Consider the following 19,494-nt stretch of genomic DNA (forward strand, 5'->3'; position numbering starts at 1 on the left):
TTTATTTAACTTGAGAAAATTACTATTCATCCATTCTGAGATACTAGTCAGACATTGTGTTAGTGAATCAATAGAATCGGGGTCATCAGGTGCTATTGATAAGTACAGCTGTGTGTCATCAGCATAGCTGTGGTAGCTCACGTTGTGCCCTGAGATAATCTGACCTAACGGAAGCATGTAGATTGAGAATAACAGCGGACCCAGGATAGAGCCTTGTGGAACACCATATTGGATATCATGTGTCTTCGAGTTGTAATTCCCACAACTAACAAAATATTTTCTCCCTGTCAGGTAGGATTCAAACCAATTTAAGACACTGCCAGAGAGGCCCACCCATTGACTAAGGCGATTTCTAAGAATGTTGTGATCAATGGTGTCAAATGCAGCACTCAGATCTAAGAGGATGAGAACAGATAAATGGCCTCTGTCTGCATTTACCCGCAAGTCATTTACTACTTTAACGAGTGCAGTTTCTGTGCTGTGATTTGTTCTAAAACCTGACTGAAATTTATCAAGAATAGCATGTTTATTTAGGTGGTCATTTAACTGCATAATGACTGCCTTCTCTAGAACTTTACTTAAGAAGGGCAGGTTAGAGATGGGTCTAAAATTTTCAAGAGCCGAGGGGTCAAGATTATGTTTCTTAAGTAGGGGTTTAACTACAGCAGTCTTAAGACAGTCCCACATCAGTAACATCTCCCAGTCTGCATATTTCCTCTTGCGTAACATTAATTGTATTCCCCACACCCCTGCTCTCCTTGTTCATTGCCTTGTCACCTCTCGTGTGGATTATTGCAATTCCCTTTTCTTTGGTCTTTCTCGCAAATCTCTTTATAAGCTTCAACTGGTCCAGAATTCAGCTGCTCGCCCTCATCATTACCAGTACCCCCTCTATTCACCATATCACTCCCGTTTTGCAGCAGCTCCATTGGCTTCCAGTTCAGTTCCGAATTCAATTCAAAATTCTCATACTACTTTTAAGGATCTTCACAACCTCGCCCCTCCATATCTGTCTGACCTCCTCCATGTTGCCATTCCCTCCCGCACCCTCAGATCCTCTTCCTCCATCCACTTGACTGTCCCCTTCATCCGTCTTACCACTATGGTTCCCATACTGTTTGTTTTTATTTAGGTTTTGAACAAACAACACAACGTTTTTTTTTTTTTTATTTTATACTGATATTTTATCTAACCTTCATTGCTGTTTTCACATTCCATTCTTAAGATGTTTTTGTATTTAAGGTAATGCATGGAGGCCTCTTCAGTGAAGATGGCATAACACTTGAAGATATTAGGAAAATAAACAGGAACAGACAGCCACCAGATTCAGGTAAGACAAAATAGTCTTCAGATTTCCTTTTAAGTTTTGTAAGCTACATCAATATAACCGCGTCATCTTATCATAGTAACATCTTAGTAACAGGTTCAATCACTGTGTCCTAAGATTGGGATCACTAGTTATGTTAAAGTAGAATAATTCTCTTGCTCAATTGGAAGAATTCTAGCCCGCCTCTTAAGTCAGTGGGTAACTGATGTTTTATATTACAGTAATCCCTCCTCGATCGCAGGGGTTGCGTTCCAGAACCCCCCGCGATAGATGAAAATCCGCGAAGTAGAAACCATATGTTTGTATAATTATTTTTATAAATTTTAAGCCCTTATAAACTCTCCCACAATGTTAACATTATTAGAGCCCTCTAGACATGAAATAACACCCTTTAGTCAAAAGTTTAAACTGTGCTCCATGACAAGACAGAGATCACAGTTCTTTCTCACAATTAAAAGAATGCAAATATATCTTCTCTTCAGGAGCAGAGAATTTCTGAGAGAGAGCGCGCTCGCAAAGAAAAGCAAACAATCAAAAAACCAATACGTGTGCTTTTAAGTTTACCGAAGCACCGCAATAAAGCGGCATTTTTTAGAGAAGCGTCCGTATCTTCTAAGCAAACATCCTCTGTGCAAACAGCCCCTCTGCTCACATCTCCTCCGTCAGGCGCAGAGAACTTCAGAGAGGGTGAGAGAGAGGCAGAGACAAGCAAACAATCAAGCACTGCGCGGGAAGCATATCTTATAGCATTGAGGAGTTTTAGTTAATATGTAATACATGCTGTGATTGGGTACCTTCTAAGCCATCCGCCAATAGCGTCCCTTGTATGCAATCAACTGGGCAAACAAACTGAGGAAGCATGTACCATAAATTGAAAGACCCATTGTCCGCAGAAATCCGCGAACCAGCGAAAAATCCATGATATATATTTAGATATGCTTACATTTAAAATCCGTGATAGAGTGAAGCCGCAAAAGTCGAAGCGCGATATAGCGAGGGATTACTGTATTTGAAATTGGGGAAAAAACAAATTCTCACTTAGATGATCTGTTCAAAACTTTTTTAAAACCTGGCAGCATCCAATCAATAACATTTTAGAATAAGCATTTAAATTGGGGAAAAGGATCTTAATCCACCCTTCCCATTTTTTTTCTAAAGTTTTATGCTGACTGGCCTAGTTCTGTTTCTCTTTATTTGAATTTAGTTCTGTTAAGTTTAACTTGTGTGTATGTAATATTACTTGCTTTTAATACATTTACTAAAAAAAAGAAAGAAAAAAAAAGAATAGTCCTCTCAGCTATAGCATACATTTGCCATTTCTAATATAACTGTGGGAAGCCAGCCTGGAATGCATTTTGTGAAAATGTAGAGCACCTCTGAAGTAGAAATGATGAAACACATTTTAGACATGAGGAAACAGTAAAAATTGAATGCAAGTAAATGTAAGGCATGAGTAGGAAGTTGAAATGATACATTTGAATACATAATGGGAGGCCCCTTATGAGAAGGACCTAAGAGTCTTGTGAATTGATCGCTATCAAGAAGGCTAATTGGATGTTACGTTATACAGTATTTCACAATATGAAGAGTACAAGTCAAGGCAGGTTATGCTACCCCTTTATAACGTAATAGTGAGGCCTGATCTGGAGTTCTGTGTGCAGTTTTGGTCTGTGGGCCACAAAACAGACACAGCAGTGCTGAATAAAGTCTAGAGAAGAGGAAGTGAGGTGATTCCAGGACTAAGAGGTATGAGTTATAAGGAAAGTTTAAAGGAATAAAATCTTTCTAGTTTAAGCGAATTGAGGCTAAGAGGTGACATGATTGAAGATTTTAAAAATTTGAAAGGAATTAGTCAGTGGATCCATTCTGTCACTTTAAAATGAGTTCATCCAGAAGAACGCAGGGACACGGTTGGAAACTTAAGGGTAAATTTCACTCTAAAGTTAGAATGTTTTTCTTCACACAGAGAGCGGAGAACATCATGGAATAAATTGCCAAGTAGTGCTGTGCAGAGGACATGAGGGACCTTCACATGTTGGCTTATTGATCAAAATTTGATTTTATTCTTTTGCTTCACCAGTTCATGCTGTTATTCTTTAGATAGAGCTGTTGTACCATTACATGCAACATTCTACCAAACATGGCATTCAACTACTGTAGCTTCAAATGGTAGTCTGTCTTAGAAATTAATGACTGTACATAATATGGGAAATCTGAGTTGTTTGGTTATTTACCCCTTTTTAGTATTCGATTAGAAGATAATTTTCTTTTTACTTATATTAAAAAGCATGCTTTATTGATCATGTCAAAAAGCAGCTGAGTCAGCACCCATTATCTGCTGAAATATGTGGCATGTAAAGACTTGCTGGATCTCTTGGTCATTTATATGTTTACTGAAATTACAGAGTCTTCAGTTGTCTACAATAGAAACACAGTTGCTCTTTTTTTTTTTTTCTCATGGTGTCTCAACTGCACAACATTGTGGGGCTGTAGTGTATTGTGCTGTACCACCCTGTAAAGCTCAGCTTTGGTTTGTGGGCAGAATAGAACTTCAAAAAAGGCATGATGAATATAATTAACACAGGTTTGCATTGGGAATTTGATTATGCAATGAATAGAATGATAATTACGTGAAAGGATCTGTTCAGAATCATAAAACAGGTGAATGCACAACAACCAAAGCACTTAATATTAGAAATGTGAGAACACAAGTCAAGCTGAAAGTAGTGACTGTTGCCAAGGTGCACCGTGGCAGCACCACCATCTAAGAGCCCACTTTATATTTTTGCTCTCCAACCTAAACTTCTGACAGTTTACATGTTTGACTTTGTTATTTTCAGTGCATTCTAAGTAATTGACCTGTTCAACCAGATAATGTAATTTAAAAGTGTTCAATGACATAAATCACCCCAAACATCATTATTTTAGTTTCTGTCCTACTGACCGCTTCTTGGTGTGCATTAGAATCAGCAAAGTGAAGTACAGGCTGTGCCCATGACACATTTAGCATAATAATGTTGACAATAAGTGAAGACTAGATTTGTATTATTGGATTTTACAGCTCAGTGCTCTACTCACAAACCCCATCTGTAAAGTGCAATACAAGTGCATAGTGCACAAGTGAAGACCAGAAGTTGTAATAGTTAAGAAATTCTCAAAAAAAAAAAAAAATCTTATGTGAAATAAAAGGCCTCACTAATGCATGTTCACGTCAGGGGCAGCATTAGGCATGTGCAAACTTTGCACCTGCACAGGGCCGCCATGCCAATATATATTGAATATAAAACAGAAAGAGAAAATCATGACACAGCTGATAGCTGAAGCGAAGCTAGTGCAAGTGGGCGAGTCGTCTTACAAGTTAATGTTTCGCCTAGTTTTAATAAAGTATTAGTGTTAGCACAATAGTCGTAGTGAATATCTGGTCGGATAGGGGAAACAAGACATTCGCATACCCATTCTAAGGAAAATGAAGACATTTCGAGTACACAAATCTGGTTATTCGAAACTAAAGAGAAAGGCGGCTTCGGAGGTTTTCATTGCGTCACAGGAAGGAGCAATCCTGAACTTTATCATAAGTTAAACGCTTGTGTAATGAGCACGAGGCGGCTGTGCAGTGTCTGCAACGGACAAGGCCATCCGCCGTGCATAAGATACCGTATTGACATTGGCAGGCGAAGGGGCCACTGATTCTTTTTCTGCCCAGGGCCGCCATGAGCCTAGAGCTGCCCCTGTACACGTGTTTGAAATGGCATGATGCTAATGTTACTGAAGCCGTTTACTTGTTTAACTACTAAATTCATATTCACTGTTATTGATTATTTCCTCTTTATTTTAAATACTGAAGTGACATGCAAGTGTTCTTCTTATACTTTACAATTGATACATATTTGCCTAAGTTTAGAGAGTAATGTAAAAGTAAAGTAATTACTAATGTGAATACTTTTTCCACGAAGTATTGAATATAGTAATAGTTAGAAATACAGCACAATGCACTGTTTGGCAGTTGGCTTCCTTTATTTAGCTTTGATCTTTTCTGTATGTGCATGTGTGTTTAACTATTGAGCTTGTGCTGTTAGTTGTACAGTTCAGTACATTAAATCCGTTTAAATTAAACAATAAATCCCTTACAGAAAGGAATATATACATGCATGGTGATTTGGGGTATAATGTCTTTCCCCCACATTTCTCATGTAACTTCGCCCCTTTGAATGGGGCTTTCACACCTGTCAGAATGACAGAATTGCTCATTTTTCTACCTTTTACAGTAACTGCTCATGTACCAGTACATCAACAAATCTTTCTTTAAAAAGTTGTATGCAATTGAAACTTTGTTCATTTGGAATAGAGTAGGCTCAGGTTAAAAAAAAGTCCTTAAGCGATATAATTTAAAGTAGGGGATGGTGTGCTGCCTAACTTCTAGTTCTACAGTTGCATTGTAAATAAACATACAATATACTGGGAGAAGATTGAAATTATCAGAGAGAAATAAACTTCCACATGCTTGGTTAACCATGAAGAAAACAATCATGTATTCAGTTCTTCCTGTTTGCTCTGCTCTATGCATCAGTTACCACTAATTGCTGGCAACAAAGCAGAAATTTGACAGCAAATGGTACCAATGCAAGAGACACTTGAAGGCTGAGAGGTCACTGCCGATCACTTCCTTACAAGTCAATCGTATATTTTGTACCTTGGAGTTGGTAGGAATCTATACTAATAAAAGGCAAAGCCCTCACTGACTGACTCATCACTAATTCTCCATCTTCCCATGTGGGTGGAAGGCTGAAATTTGGCAGGCTCATTCCTTACAGCTTCCTTACAAAAGTTGGGCAGATTTTATTTCGAAATTCTACGCGTAATGGTCATAACTGAAAGCTATTTTTCTCCATATACTGTAATGGAGTTGAGCTCGAAAGCCGTTGGGGGCAGAGTTTCGTGTGACATCATCACGCCTCCCACGTAATCATGTGAACTGACTATCAACTCGGTACGTAGAAAACAAGGAAGAGCTCCAAATAGCGCTGAAGAAAACATGCATTATATAATTGAGAAGGCAGCGAAACAATAAGAAGCGAGCGAGTCACACATAGAACCATATTCATGAGTGCAGCTACTTCGGAAACAAAGCACGGTGTAAACTTAGTTTAAATTAAGTTCATAGACAGGCTGCTGCTGGCGTTTGTCATGCCCACGGGTAATGCAGGATACAAGTTTAATGAGATGATGCAGGATATAAACGAGAGTTTTGATCACTTTGTAACTAAGTTAAAATTGCAGGTGAAGGGCTGTACTTATGCAAATTCCGAGAGATTGTGTTTGTGGGGGATTGACAGTTAAGGCGGGTCTATCATCTCCCCTCCCATTCACCTTATTTCGCTCTGAGCTGAGCTCTGAAACTAACGCAGTGTTATGGAAGCGACTTTGTGACGCTGCCACCAAATACTCACAGAAAAATCCACAAGTTAATACACACGCTGTCTCTACAGTTTCTCCACACTGAATCCTCCAGGCACTACTTACAAAAGGTTAACAAAACGTTATTTTTAAAATGTTTCCTTTTCTTTGCACATGCACAGCTGAGAAGCTTCGATGCATGTGCTCCATAACGCGTTAAAAAATCACACATTTAATCACACTTTGCATTACAAGCAAAGGGGAACTTCTGTCAATGCATGATTTCCTGGTGCACCGATTATATTGATCAGCGCTTCCCGATTCATTTTACCCTCTCACCCCCTTGGTTTGAGAAGAAGTATGAAAAAATATGAGGTTAACACAGAAAAACAGATCACCAATTGAAGCTTTATGAATAACCGATTCACCATCAATAATTGTTTTGGTAAAGCCATACTCAGTGTAATCCTCCTTCCATTTTATAATTTTTCCGCCACTAGCCATGATTAAATGAACGGTAAGCTCAATAGCTCAAATTTGGATATAAGTAGGTTCTATTTTGTTGCCAGAAATATCTTTGTTAGGAATGGAAGTTGAATTTAGTCTTTAAATTTCTATGGTAAAGAAAAAGTTATGCAATGATGACTAAATATAACTATATAAAGTCAAAACTTGTATATATAAAGTCAGCGTCGGTATATATAAAGTCAAAACTTGTTTCTGAATATATAAAGTCAAAACTTGAATATATAAAGTCATTCCCAAATATATAAAGTCAAAACCTGAGTATATAAAGACGGCGTTGGAATATTTCGGAATATATAAAGTAAGCGCTGGAATATATAAAGTCAAAACTTAAATATATAAAGTCAGCGCTGGAATATCCATCCATTTCCCAACCTGTTGAATCCGACCACAGGGTCACGGGGGGTCTGCTGGAGCCAATCCCAGCCAACATTGGGTGCAAGGTAGGAACAAATCCTGGGCAGGGCACATGCATCATTTTCAAAACATTAACCGAACAGTGTGTTTTTAATTTATTTTTCGTTTTTGTTAACTTAGTTCAGTTCAGAGTCGTTTCAATCAATAGATTTTGACTTTCACTTTATATATTCAGGAGTGAGTTTATAAATTCCGACGCTGACTTTATATATTCAGGTTTTGACTTTATATATTCCAGTGCTGACTTTATATATTCTGACACTGACTTTATATATTCAAGTTTTCGCTTTATACATTCAAGTTTTGACTTTATACATTCAGAAAAAAGTTTTGACTTTATGTATACCGACGCTGACTTTATATATTCAAGTTTTGACTTTATATATTCTGATGCCGACTTTATATATTCACAAAATCAATGTATTTGCCTGTTTGGCACCCCATAGTATCTGTCTGTCTGTCTGTCTGTCTATCTATCTATCTATCTATCTATCTGTGAGATATGACAACAACACTCATATCAATGACAAAACAATTACATTAACAATCATGTTACGTTATTTTAAAAATTTTTCTTTTTCATAACTTCTTTAACATACTACTTCTCCGGTATTCTGCTAGTATATGATATATGGAAGACTGTTGGTATCAGAACTTAAAATAGTATTGTGCATTACACCCTTATTTTTTAAGTAATATTGCCATGTACCTCCTTCCTTGGAATCATTTTCTTCATATTTGGTTAACTTTCTTCTTATTATTCTTATTTTTATTGGAATAAAATCTTTGCTCGTCTATCAGACAGTTGTGAATTCACAATAATTCCTAGCCTTGATGTGCTTTCTAGACCCTTGGGGCCTGACTGATTAGGTGACAGACGGTCCCACAAAGTTGGTCAGCACAGTGCTAGAGATTTCAAGGACTGACTCCATCTGGTCCCACTGCTTCTCCTATGTGTAGCCTCCTCGGTTGTCTCCTTACTTGGCCTTCAGTTATGAACAGCAAATACTGGTAGTCAGAGGTGGTCTTGTCACTGGCCATTCCAGGTGACGTGATAAGAGTTGTTGCTGTAGTAGGGGTGATGTGGAGGGCATGTTCTTCGGAAGAAGGTGGCAATGGGATGAGAAATCTTTTTTTTTTTTTTTTTTTTTTTTTTTTAAAAGGGTTCAGGGTGTTAATTTTATCAACATCCCCTTCTAGCACCTGATCCCTTGGATTGCATGAGGCAATTCCTTTCATAAGTTTGTAAACTTCCATCATGTCACCTGGTAGTTTTCATTTGCTTTAACTGAAAAGATTCAGCGCCTTCAGCCTTTCTTAAAAACTAGTACTTTACTGTTGTGTTCTGTCACTCTTATCTTGGCTTTCTCTAGAGATGCTGTTTCTTTTTTTTGTAATGAACCTGAGGAACTAACGCTAACCCGTTACATGTTTCACTTCCTTTGAACAATTATTTCATATTAAATTAAGCATAGACTCAGATACTTTTAGACATTTAATAGTAAGATCATTTTGATGAATAAATTAATAAGTACATCATCTTGTTTGCTGTTTTATCCTGTTCTCTTCTATTTTGTATGACATACATAAAGATCTGATCACACTAAGTTCTAGTTTATGCAGATGTTCAAAAGTCCTCATTTCTCAATTCAAAAAACATAACTCCTCTTTGTACTGTTCACCTATTTTATACCATAACGATTATATTCGGGACACTTAAGAGTGAAAGAGAAGTATTCTATGCCAAACAACAATTGATGTGGTGGGTTGGGTAAAACAGGTAGAAAGTCGGATCTGTTTTGCTCATAATGGCTTCTCATATTGCCCTTGGAACGTCAGATGCCTTTGTGCAGTAAATTTGATCATCAACTTTAAACAAAATTGAAACTGTTTAAAACCTCAGGTGCATCCTGTTTCCCCTGATCATCCTTGAGATGTTTCTGCAGCTTAATTGGAGTCCACCTGTGGTAAATTCAGTTGATTGGACATGATTTGGAAAGGCACACACCTGTCTATAGAAGGTCCCACAGTTGACAGTTCATGTCAGAGTACAAACCAAGCATGAAGTCAAAGGAATTGTCTGCAGACCTCCGAGACAGGATTGTCTCGAGGCACAAATCTGGGGAAGGTGACAGAAAAATATCTGCTGCTTTGAAGGTCCCAGTGAGCACAGTGGCCTCCATCATCCGTAAGTGGAAGAAATTTGAAACCATCAGGACTCTTCCTAGAGCTGGCCGGCCATCTAAACTGAGCGATCGGGGGAGAAGGGCCTTAGTTAGGGAGGTGACCAAGAACCCGATGGTCACTCTGTCAGAGCTCCAGAGGTCCTCTGTGGAGAGAGGAGAACCTTCCAGAAGGACGACCATCTCTGCAGCAATCCACCAATCAGGCCTGTATGGTAGAGTTGCCAGACGGAAGCCACTCCTTAGTAAAAGGCACATGGCAGCCCGCCTGGAGTTTGCCAAAAGGCACGATGAGACCATGAGAAACAGAATTGAACTCTTTGGTGTGAATGCCAGGCGTCATGTTTGGAGGAAACCAGGCACCGCTCATCACCAGGCCAGTACCATCCCTACAGTGAAGCATGGTGGTGGCAGCATCATGCTGTGGGGATGTTTTTCAGGGGCAGGAACTGGGAGACTAGACAGTATAAAGGGAAAGATGACTGCAGCAATGTACAGAGACATCCTGGATGAAAACCTGCTCCCGAGCGCTCTTGACCTCAGACTGGGTCGACGGTTCATCTTTCAGCAGGACAACGACCCTAAGGACACAGCCAAGATATCAAAGGAGTGGCTTCAGGACAACTCTGTGAATGTGGTTGAGTGGCCCAGCCAGAGCCCAGACTTGAATCTGATTGAACATCTCTGGAGAGATCTTAAAATGGCTGTGCACCGACGCTTCCCATCCAACCTGATGGAGCTTGAGATGTGCTGCAAAGAGGAATGGGCGAAACTGGCCGAGGATAGGTGTGCCAAGCTTGTGGCATCATATTCAAAAAGAGGTGCATCGACAAAGTATTGAGCAAAGGTTGTGAATACTTATGTACATGGGATTTATCAGTTTTTTTTATTTTTAGTAAATTTGCAAAAACCTCAAGTAAACTTTTTTCACGTTGTCATTATGGGGTGTTGTGTGTAGAATTCTGAGGAAAAAAAAGAATTTAATCCATTTTGGAATAAGGCTGTAACATAACAAAATGTGGAAAAAGTGATGCGCTGTGAATACTTTCCGGATGCATTGTAACATAATGAAAATTGCATAATTAGATCCTGTCTGTCTGTCTCTGTCCATCTGTCCGTCCGCAAATGGAGAAAATGAGTCACGTATCTTAAAATCGTTTGATTAAATCTGTTTATTTGCTTATTTATAGAGCTTCCTTTAAATAAAATAATAATAATAAATTTCTTCCTGGGCACAAATGTTCCCTCTGAAATTATTTTTGCTTTTATTTTTTAAATCTTTGATAATGCAGTGGCTGTTAAATGAATTGTAAAGGACCCTGATTTTTTTGTTTTGTTGTTGTAACAGGACCAATGTGTGATTTGCTGTGGTCTGATCCCCAACCCCAGGTAAGATTTAATTGAAGAAACTTATTAATGTAGTTATTATATGAATTGTTCTTTGTCTCATACAAGGCTTATTTTATCTTACTCTGAAAACATTATTTGCTTTGGTGGTGTCAAGTTTTTATTCTTGTACATTTAGAATCTTGAAGGCATTCGTCCAAGATTAATATGCTCTACTTATTTAAAACCTCTGTTGTTAGTTACATACATCACTATTTATTGAGATCCATCATTGAAATGCATAGCAGACCTGATGCCAAGCTTTCTCTGGAAAAGTGTTAAAGCGTTTTACTTCAAATAAGCCATGCGTTCTCATTACCGTGTAATCACAGCGTTATCTTTGTGTCCATAGGATGGTCGATCTGTTAGTAAGCGGGGCGTAAGCTGCCAGTTTGGTCCAGATGTAACCAGAAAGTTCCTTGAACAGAACAAGCTAGAATATATTATCCGCAGCCATGAGGTTAAGGCAGAGGGATATGAGGTTACTCATGGAGGCAAGTGTATCACAGTATTCTCTGCACCCAATTACTGGTAAGTTACTTATTTTTTCTAATTTAAAATAATTACAACTTCTATCAAGATCTTTTCTTTAAATTGCAAATGTAAATCCTAATGTATGATGAAGATAGACTTCCCCCCCAGTGTAACAACAAATGGGGGAAAGTTTGTAATCTTTAGTGGATTTTGACGTAAGGTTTATAAAGTATGTTATGATAAAGGAAAGAATGAAGGCAAAACTGAGTGCCATTATGAAGAATGCTCCACATCCCCTCTCTGACACACCAACACTGAGGACTTTCACCCAATAAAATATACTGCAGAAGTGTGTCAAAAAAACGTGACTGGGGCTCCTTCATACCAACAGCATTACGCCTGTATAGCTCTCACTGTGACTGTGACAACCAAGTCATAACTTTATAGTCATTTTGGTTTGTGCTCACTTCTTTGTGTGTGTGTATTTATTTGATTATGTTTTTATTTAAAGAGCTTCTGTAAAATGCTAAGTCCCCCCCGAAGGACAAAGAAAGTTCTATCTAATATAATATACGACTACCTGATTTAAATTACCTTGTGCACATTCCCAATTTATTCTCTCCAGTAACTGAAGAAAGCTGCTTACTGAACATGTCGGTCTTGTTGAATGTGTGAGTTCTAACATAGTTAATGATATTTTAAATAAACTGTTTAAGTCTGTTTTTGTAACAACGAGCTTTTAAATCTGCTTTGTCATATGTTAGGTTGGCAATGTTTGCTACTGTAAAATTTATATTTACCTTATTACCTGGTTAAAACTTGCCAAAGAATAATAGACGAGTCAAACTGATTCAATTTTAAAATGTCACAAAATCCTGGAGTTTTAATTTTCCAGATCTGTCCTTCCTTTTCCTCAAAAACATTTGTCCAAACTTTAATTTCCAGCATGAAATCAATCTTGTCAACTGTAAATTAATCCATTGATTCATAATGCCCATAAATATTCTGTTTTCAAAGTTTTTATGTGATTGTTATTTCTTAGCCTTTGTACTAGTCCAGAGGTGGAATATAAACTGGACCTGCAGGTTAACTGGTAGACTGCATTACTATCACCAGTGTACCTTTCAAATATGTAATAGTGCTTTTACTACATTTGTCATATTTTAGGGAATATATGAATGGACGTTAGTTTGGCTTAAAAATAAATCAAATGACACATTAGAGTTTGAGGTTCTGTAATTAACAATGAAGTATGTTGTTTGTCCATCCTATTAACTGCCTGTGGTTTCTCCTTCAAAGCACTAAGTAAATTTTACTTTAGTATTTAAAAATGTTGCAATTCATTTCATCATTGGTATGGGCAGGCCAAATAGCCACTTTGTCTGAAACTGGCCTAGATCCTTACTTGCTCCCACTGTTAGCACTGCCGGTGTGCATAGCCCTATACACATGCATGTGACATTTCCCTCATAAACCACTTAGGAAATGAATGGGTGGTTATAAGCACATCTATGGGCATGTCCAACACAATCAGAGAATGAATGCAGAGCATTTTTTTTTATTTTTTATAGGGACTATGTACATCACGGTATTAAAAAAATGATTTATCATGCCATCATTGCTTCCTCTTACAGCTTTCTGACAGTACAAACTGAACCTCATTGCACTCACAGAGCACACTTGAAACTTATTCTAAGCTAACTATGTAATAGGATTAAAGAGGTCATAACAAAAGTCATTTTTTTTTTCTTTTTTCTCCTCCCTTTTGACCGCATTCAGGAAGGTTGACTACAATCCCATGAATCTTAACCATGTGGTCAAAGAGCCATCAACCTGCATGGAGATGGTCTTCTAGCCTTTACCTTTAACATGCTTGTCTATCATTTTCTTTCTGATTTGCTCTTCTCTGGTCCATGTTCAGTGTAGGACACACGATAACACCAAACAACAGAGCAGAGTGATGACTTTTCTCCATTTAAACAGGGTGAATGACTGACTGCATGATTTGAGATGTGTGATATGAATTCAAGAAAACTGCTAGTTTGAAAAGTCCCTCAAATCTAATTATTTAGGACAGTTCTATTCAATTACAAATTCAGTTTGGCCATATTTTCAAACTCCTCATCTTATCCTTTCTGGATTCCTCAGCACTTGGAGACGTCCACCAAATGGCGTAGACAACTCTTACATCTTGCTTGGGTCCCTGTTGTCGATCTCTCAGCATTCGCAGGGCACCATACTGAGCTCTGCTCCTTGCTGCCTCCCCACCAGTTTGTTGGGCTTTCATGGTAGCCACCCAGAACACTTAGTCGCTACTGCCCATATGGTGCGCAGCATGAGTGGCCCCTTCAACACCTTTTGAGTTTCTGGCCATGTACTTCTCCCACAGGACTCACTTTCTGTTCATCTGCTTTCCATTTGCATCCAACAACAGCACCCTTTCTGTTCCTGCCCTTTTTACATTTCCCTTCCCTTTAACCTTCATGCCTTCTTTCTTATTCTTTTCTTCCTTGACTAGTCATTTCACTGTGCAGATTCTCTTTATAGCACCGATTGGCTGCAGGCGATGTCCTAAACCTGCTCCGAGGTATGAATGAGGGACTTCACTGACCCGTTCACATTTACATGTGAATACACGATAAGCCAAGCACCCCAATCAACCTTGGAGTGGCGTGTGTGAATCCGTCTGGAGTCCCCGGACCTCTTATCACACCAGCTATCACATGGTGATGTCATCTAGCTAAATGCATAGCTGCAGAAGGAGAGTCAGTAGCCACTAGTACACAGATACGCAGACGTCTTTTCTACATTTTTATTCTAGGAATTAAATTGCCACATTGTTACATTTTTTTAACCATTTGAAATAGTGTATTGCTTTAGGAAGTTATTGGTTAAATGTTATTGCAGTAGAAGCTGTTTACTTGGATATAACAGCTGCCTTTTGCAGCTATGAAAGTTTCTTCAAATAATTACTTTTGAAATCAAGATAGAGCATTCAGTGAAGCTAATAAGTTTTATCTTTTGCTTTTCTCAGTGATCAAATAGGAAATAAAGGGGCGTACATCCTCCTCAGGGGATCTAATCTTATACCAGAGTTTCATCAGTTCACAGCTGTGGTAAGTGTGCCCAACTCTTCTTCCTTGTCAGACCATTTCTTATGTAGTTTTCAGATTTTGTGTTGGTCATCATTAACCTGGGGTGGAGTTTATGGGTGTGACATTGAATGCTTCTCATTTTCTTTCTTTCTATTTTACAGCCTCATCCAAATGTCAAGCCAATGGCGTATGCTAATACATTGATGCAGTTGGGAATGATGTAGCTGTGCAAAATTCTTTGGATGTCTGCCATGTTTCAATGACTTAAGTGGTTTTTCTATTTTATGTTTTGTTTTGGTTTTGATTTATTTCCTTCCTCGTTCACAACAAAATCATTTTTCAATTCTCCGTTTCTGTTCAGCCTGTGATCTGCCAAACTTTATATAAAAAGTTACACTTTTTAGGTTGGACTTTATATAAAGAGGGTGCATTTTTGCAAAATGCTTACCTCTTGTCAAAATTTTTGTCAGTATTTTAGAACCAGATTTTAGTGGTTATTTTGGAGGTCTGGCGATGAAACTTCTGTTTTTCACAGTTTTTTTTTTTTGACTGAATCTCATTTTGAAAACGGTTCATCAATATCGGGAAATACTATTGCTTCTGCACATAAGGAACACATCTTTTGTTTAAATTCCTCATTAACCACTGTGAATACAAATGTCTGTCATTTCCCATGTTAGACAATAATTATTTTATTCTGCAACAAGCCTAAATAATATTTTTTAAATAGATTATATTTGTGATTTTTTTTTCCCCCAGTTTGTGTGAGTGCTGAGCAAAAATAATGACAATATTTTAACTAAACAAAGGATCCTTTTGGGCATTTTTTGACATTTCAGATGTAAAAAAAATATATCTAGAAGTTTTGCTGCCGGCGCCTTTCTAACATCTGAGGGTCGAGCCCCACTGTGCCGAACATCCGCTAACCATGCTCCTGACATGACCAGGATAAACTTCCGACTCCTGACTCTGAATAAATGGGTCACAATCTTTTTTTTTTTTTTTTTTTTATACAGATTTTGTTTGAAATTCAAACAATATTTGTGTACCGTGTAGAGAGTGAATGTGCAATCACCTAAGGTGCTGATCTGTGATTTAGCATTGTGTCCAACAAAAACGCGTTGGGGCTTTTTATGGAGGGTATCATTGTGGTTTTTTTTTTGTCTTTTTCTCATGAAGATATTTTTAAGCATTTTTTTGGCATTAATAAATAACTAAAGTCGTAAGTAGTAATGGTTCCCAGGTTCTGGCTAAGAAATGAATCTTTAAAGTATATCTAATAAATAGCGCAGTACCTAGTTGCTTCAGAACAACTATGTCATTGAATTTTTGCTGCAATATTATCACATCAGTAGCATCAACGTGCCTTGTTTTCAGAAGTTGAATAAAATTGCTTAAAAGTCGTTTAAGAGAGTCCAGGGAACTCTTGACCAGTTTTAATGGGTTGACCAGCCACTCGTGGTGGAGATTCAGCTCTTTTCATGTATAATCTTTTTTCTTTTTTACAATTCCTATATAACTGTAAACCAAAAGACAAAATCAAGCAGCTACAAGCTGACTGTCCTTAAAAGGAAAATGTCGGCTGACTCTGCTTGAATGGGTTAACACTGGTTTTCTGCATAAACCCAAAAATATCTTGCCATGCGTAACATTACGTGCAAAGAAATGGACTGTTGGTAGTCCCTGTTGCCAGATTTGAACAGAAATCACAAAGTAAGTACTTGTCCAAATTTGGCAGCAAAAGCACTTCTTTTTTAGGGAGCGTTAATGTTTGTGAAAAGATCTGCGTTTTTTTCTTTTTTTTTACAGCAGTTGATCCTTATTTATACTTGCCTGCATCCACTGTTTATTTTAATTTGTTTAACAGAGGCAAAAAGACTGGTCAGCAAAATGTATGCACTAGCCAAGTATTGTTTATTTTTGAGGGGGTTGGCAAGTTGACAAATTTTAATTAAAAAATATATATATTTCTTAAATGTATATGTTAACTTTATTGTGAAGGAATTAAGTCCTGGTTTTGGAAATTTTAGTAACAGCATATTTTCATCACTTTCTGTGAACATAAAACTGCAAACAGTTAGGTTGTTATCTGCATTCCTTAGAATAAAGAATTTTTTCCCATTGGCTTTTCCTTGCAGTTTATTCAGGTGAAAAACGTAGGCCTCTGTTATATGCAACAATTGAGGCCCTTTATGTGTACAGTATATATGCATATTTATGTAGTTAAAGGAAAGGTCTCTTAAACAAGCGATGAGATCTGAGCTGATACCTACAGATTTCCAGATCATTGTGCACAGTGATGGAATGTCGTCACATCCCCGGATCTGTAAGTATGTAAGATGTGCCGTGGACTTTTTTCACATGTACTTTTATTTGTGGTTTTGCAAATCTGTTTTAGATGTTAAGTGGTTACCATTGCTTTCTAACGGTCCACCACCCTAGGTTTGAGTGCCGCACCCAGTCCTTATTAAAATGAAGTTTCTCGCTCTCTCAAACTTTTCTTAAATTGGAACATTAGAACAGTCTAGATTAGTTTAGGTCATTCAGCCTATCAAAGCTCACCAGTCCTATCCACCTAATTCCTCTAAAAAAGCATCAAGTCGAGTTTTGAAAGTCCCTAAAGTCCTGTTGTCTACCACACTACTTGGTCAATTATTCCATGTGTCTTTGGCTCTCTGTTTGAAGAAAAACTTAATGTTTATGTGAAATTTGTCCATAACAAGTTTGCAACTGTGTCCCCTTGTTAGTCTGAATTTTCAATCTTAATCTTCTTTTGCTTAAACTGAAAATGCTCAGCTCTTTTAATCTTTTCTCATAATTCCTCCCTTGTAGGCCTGAAATAAGCCTCATTGCACTTCTCTCGACTTTTCCTAGTGCTGTTATGTCCTTTTTGTAGCCTGGAGACCAAAGCTACACCCAGTAGCCCAGATGAGGCCTCACCAGTGTGTTATAAAGCTTGAGCAGAACCTCCTGTGACTTGTACTCCACACATCAAGGCGCTATATAACCTGACATTCTGTTAGCCTTCTTAATGGCTTCTGAACACTGTCTGGCAGTTGATATTGTTGAGTCCACTACGACTCCAAAATCCTTCTCATAAAGGGTACTTTAAATTTTCAGACCCCCAATTGTGTATTCAAACATCACATTTTTACTTCCTACGTGGAATATTTTACATTTACTGACATTACATTTCATCGGCCACAGATCTGTCCAAGCCTGTATGTTGTCCAAGGCCCTCTGTAATGATTCAACAGATTATTGGCCTATCTTGTTGTCATCTGCAAACTTAACCAGCTTGTTACTTATATTCCTATCCAAATCATGTATTTATATATAGACTGCTGCTCTAAAGTTTTAGAACTCCTCAGTTTTTCTTCAAATTTAAGTAGTTGAAATGCAATGAATGACCTAAAATGGTGAAAAGATGAGCAGTAAACTGCTAGAGGTTTAAATTAAAAGTTTAAGTTAGCAAAAATTGAAATACAGTAATCCCTCCTCGATCGCGGGGGTTGCGTTCCAGAAATCCCCACGATGGGTGAAAATCCATGAAGTAGAAACCATATGTTTGTATGGTTGTTTTTATATATTTTAAGCCCTTATAAACTCTCCCACACTGTGTATAAATATTCTCCACACAGTTATACAGTAAACCCTCGTTTATCACGGTTAATCCGCTCCAGACAGATAAATGAGTAGGATTCTTTATTTATAAATCTAATATTTTCATAGAGCATAGAAAACCTGTTTACGACCTTCTAAATATGTGTTTTAACATTATTAGAGCCCTCTAGACATGAAATAACACCCTTTAGTCAAAAGTTTAAACTGTGCTCCATGACAAGACAGAGATGACAGTTCTTTCTCACAATTAAAAGAATGCAAACATATCTTCCTCTTCAAGGTGTGCGTCAGGAGCGGAGAATGTCAGAGAGCGAGAGAGAAGTAAACAATCAAAAATCAAAAGGGCTGTTGGGCTTTTAAGTATGCAAAGCACCGCGATAAAGCAGCCGCAATGAAGGGATCCATGTGAAGGTAGTCTTTCAGCATTTTTTAGAGGAGCGTCCGTATCTTCTAAGCAAACAGCCCCTCTGCTCACACCCCCTCCTTCAGGAGCAGAGAATGTCAGAGAGAGTGAGAGAGACAAAGAAAAGCAAACAATCAAAAATCAATACGGGCTGTTAGAGCTTTGAAGTGTGCGAAGCATCGTACGCGAAGCATATCGTATATCATTGAGGAGTTTTATTTAATATGTAATACGTGCTCTGATTGGGTAGCTTCTCAGCCATCCACCAATAGCGTCCCTTGTATGAAATCAACTGGGCAAACAAACTGAGGAAGCATGTACCATAAATTAAAAGACCCATTGTCCGCAGAAATCCATGAACCAGCGAAAAATCTGTGATATATATTTAGATATGCTTACATTTAAAATCCGCGATGGAGTGAAGCCGCGAAAGTCGAAGCGCGATATAGCGAGGGATCACTGTAAATGAAATTTCAGAATTTTACAAATGGGCCTTTTTCACTGAACTCCTAAAAGGTTACAACCTACAGATGTTCTGCAGAAAGTAAATGAAGCTTTACAAGTAAAGCAAACAATTTGCACAGGTGTCCCAACTTCTGTTGATTATTTAAAAACCCTCTGCCAGTCCTAAAGCAGAGTTGGAACAGTTCTATGTTCCTACACCCT

At 38.0% G+C, this 19,494-nt stretch overlaps 1 protein-coding gene across 1 annotated transcript in view; it reads left to right on the forward strand.

Annotated features, from left to right (window-relative positions):
* Window positions 1-16,922, forward strand: part of ppp5c (protein phosphatase 5, catalytic subunit) — a 62,054-nt gene extending 45,132 nt beyond the window's left edge. Inside the window, exons 9-13 of the mRNA XM_039768033.1 lie at window positions 1,243-1,330; window positions 11,195-11,235; window positions 11,585-11,763; window positions 14,741-14,822; window positions 14,963-16,922. Coding sequence (XP_039623967.1) covers window positions 1,243-1,330; window positions 11,195-11,235; window positions 11,585-11,763; window positions 14,741-14,822; window positions 14,963-15,025 — 453 coding nt within the window. The 3' untranslated portion in view covers window positions 15,026-16,922. The remainder of the gene's footprint in view (window positions 1-1,242; window positions 1,331-11,194; window positions 11,236-11,584; window positions 11,764-14,740; window positions 14,823-14,962) is intronic.
* The last annotated feature ends 2,572 nt before the right edge of the window (window positions 16,923-19,494 follow it).

This window comes from Polypterus senegalus, chromosome 11, assembly GCF_016835505.1.
Source record: "Polypterus senegalus isolate Bchr_013 chromosome 11, ASM1683550v1, whole genome shotgun sequence".
Taxonomy (NCBI): domain Eukaryota; kingdom Metazoa; phylum Chordata; class Cladistia; order Polypteriformes; family Polypteridae; genus Polypterus; species Polypterus senegalus.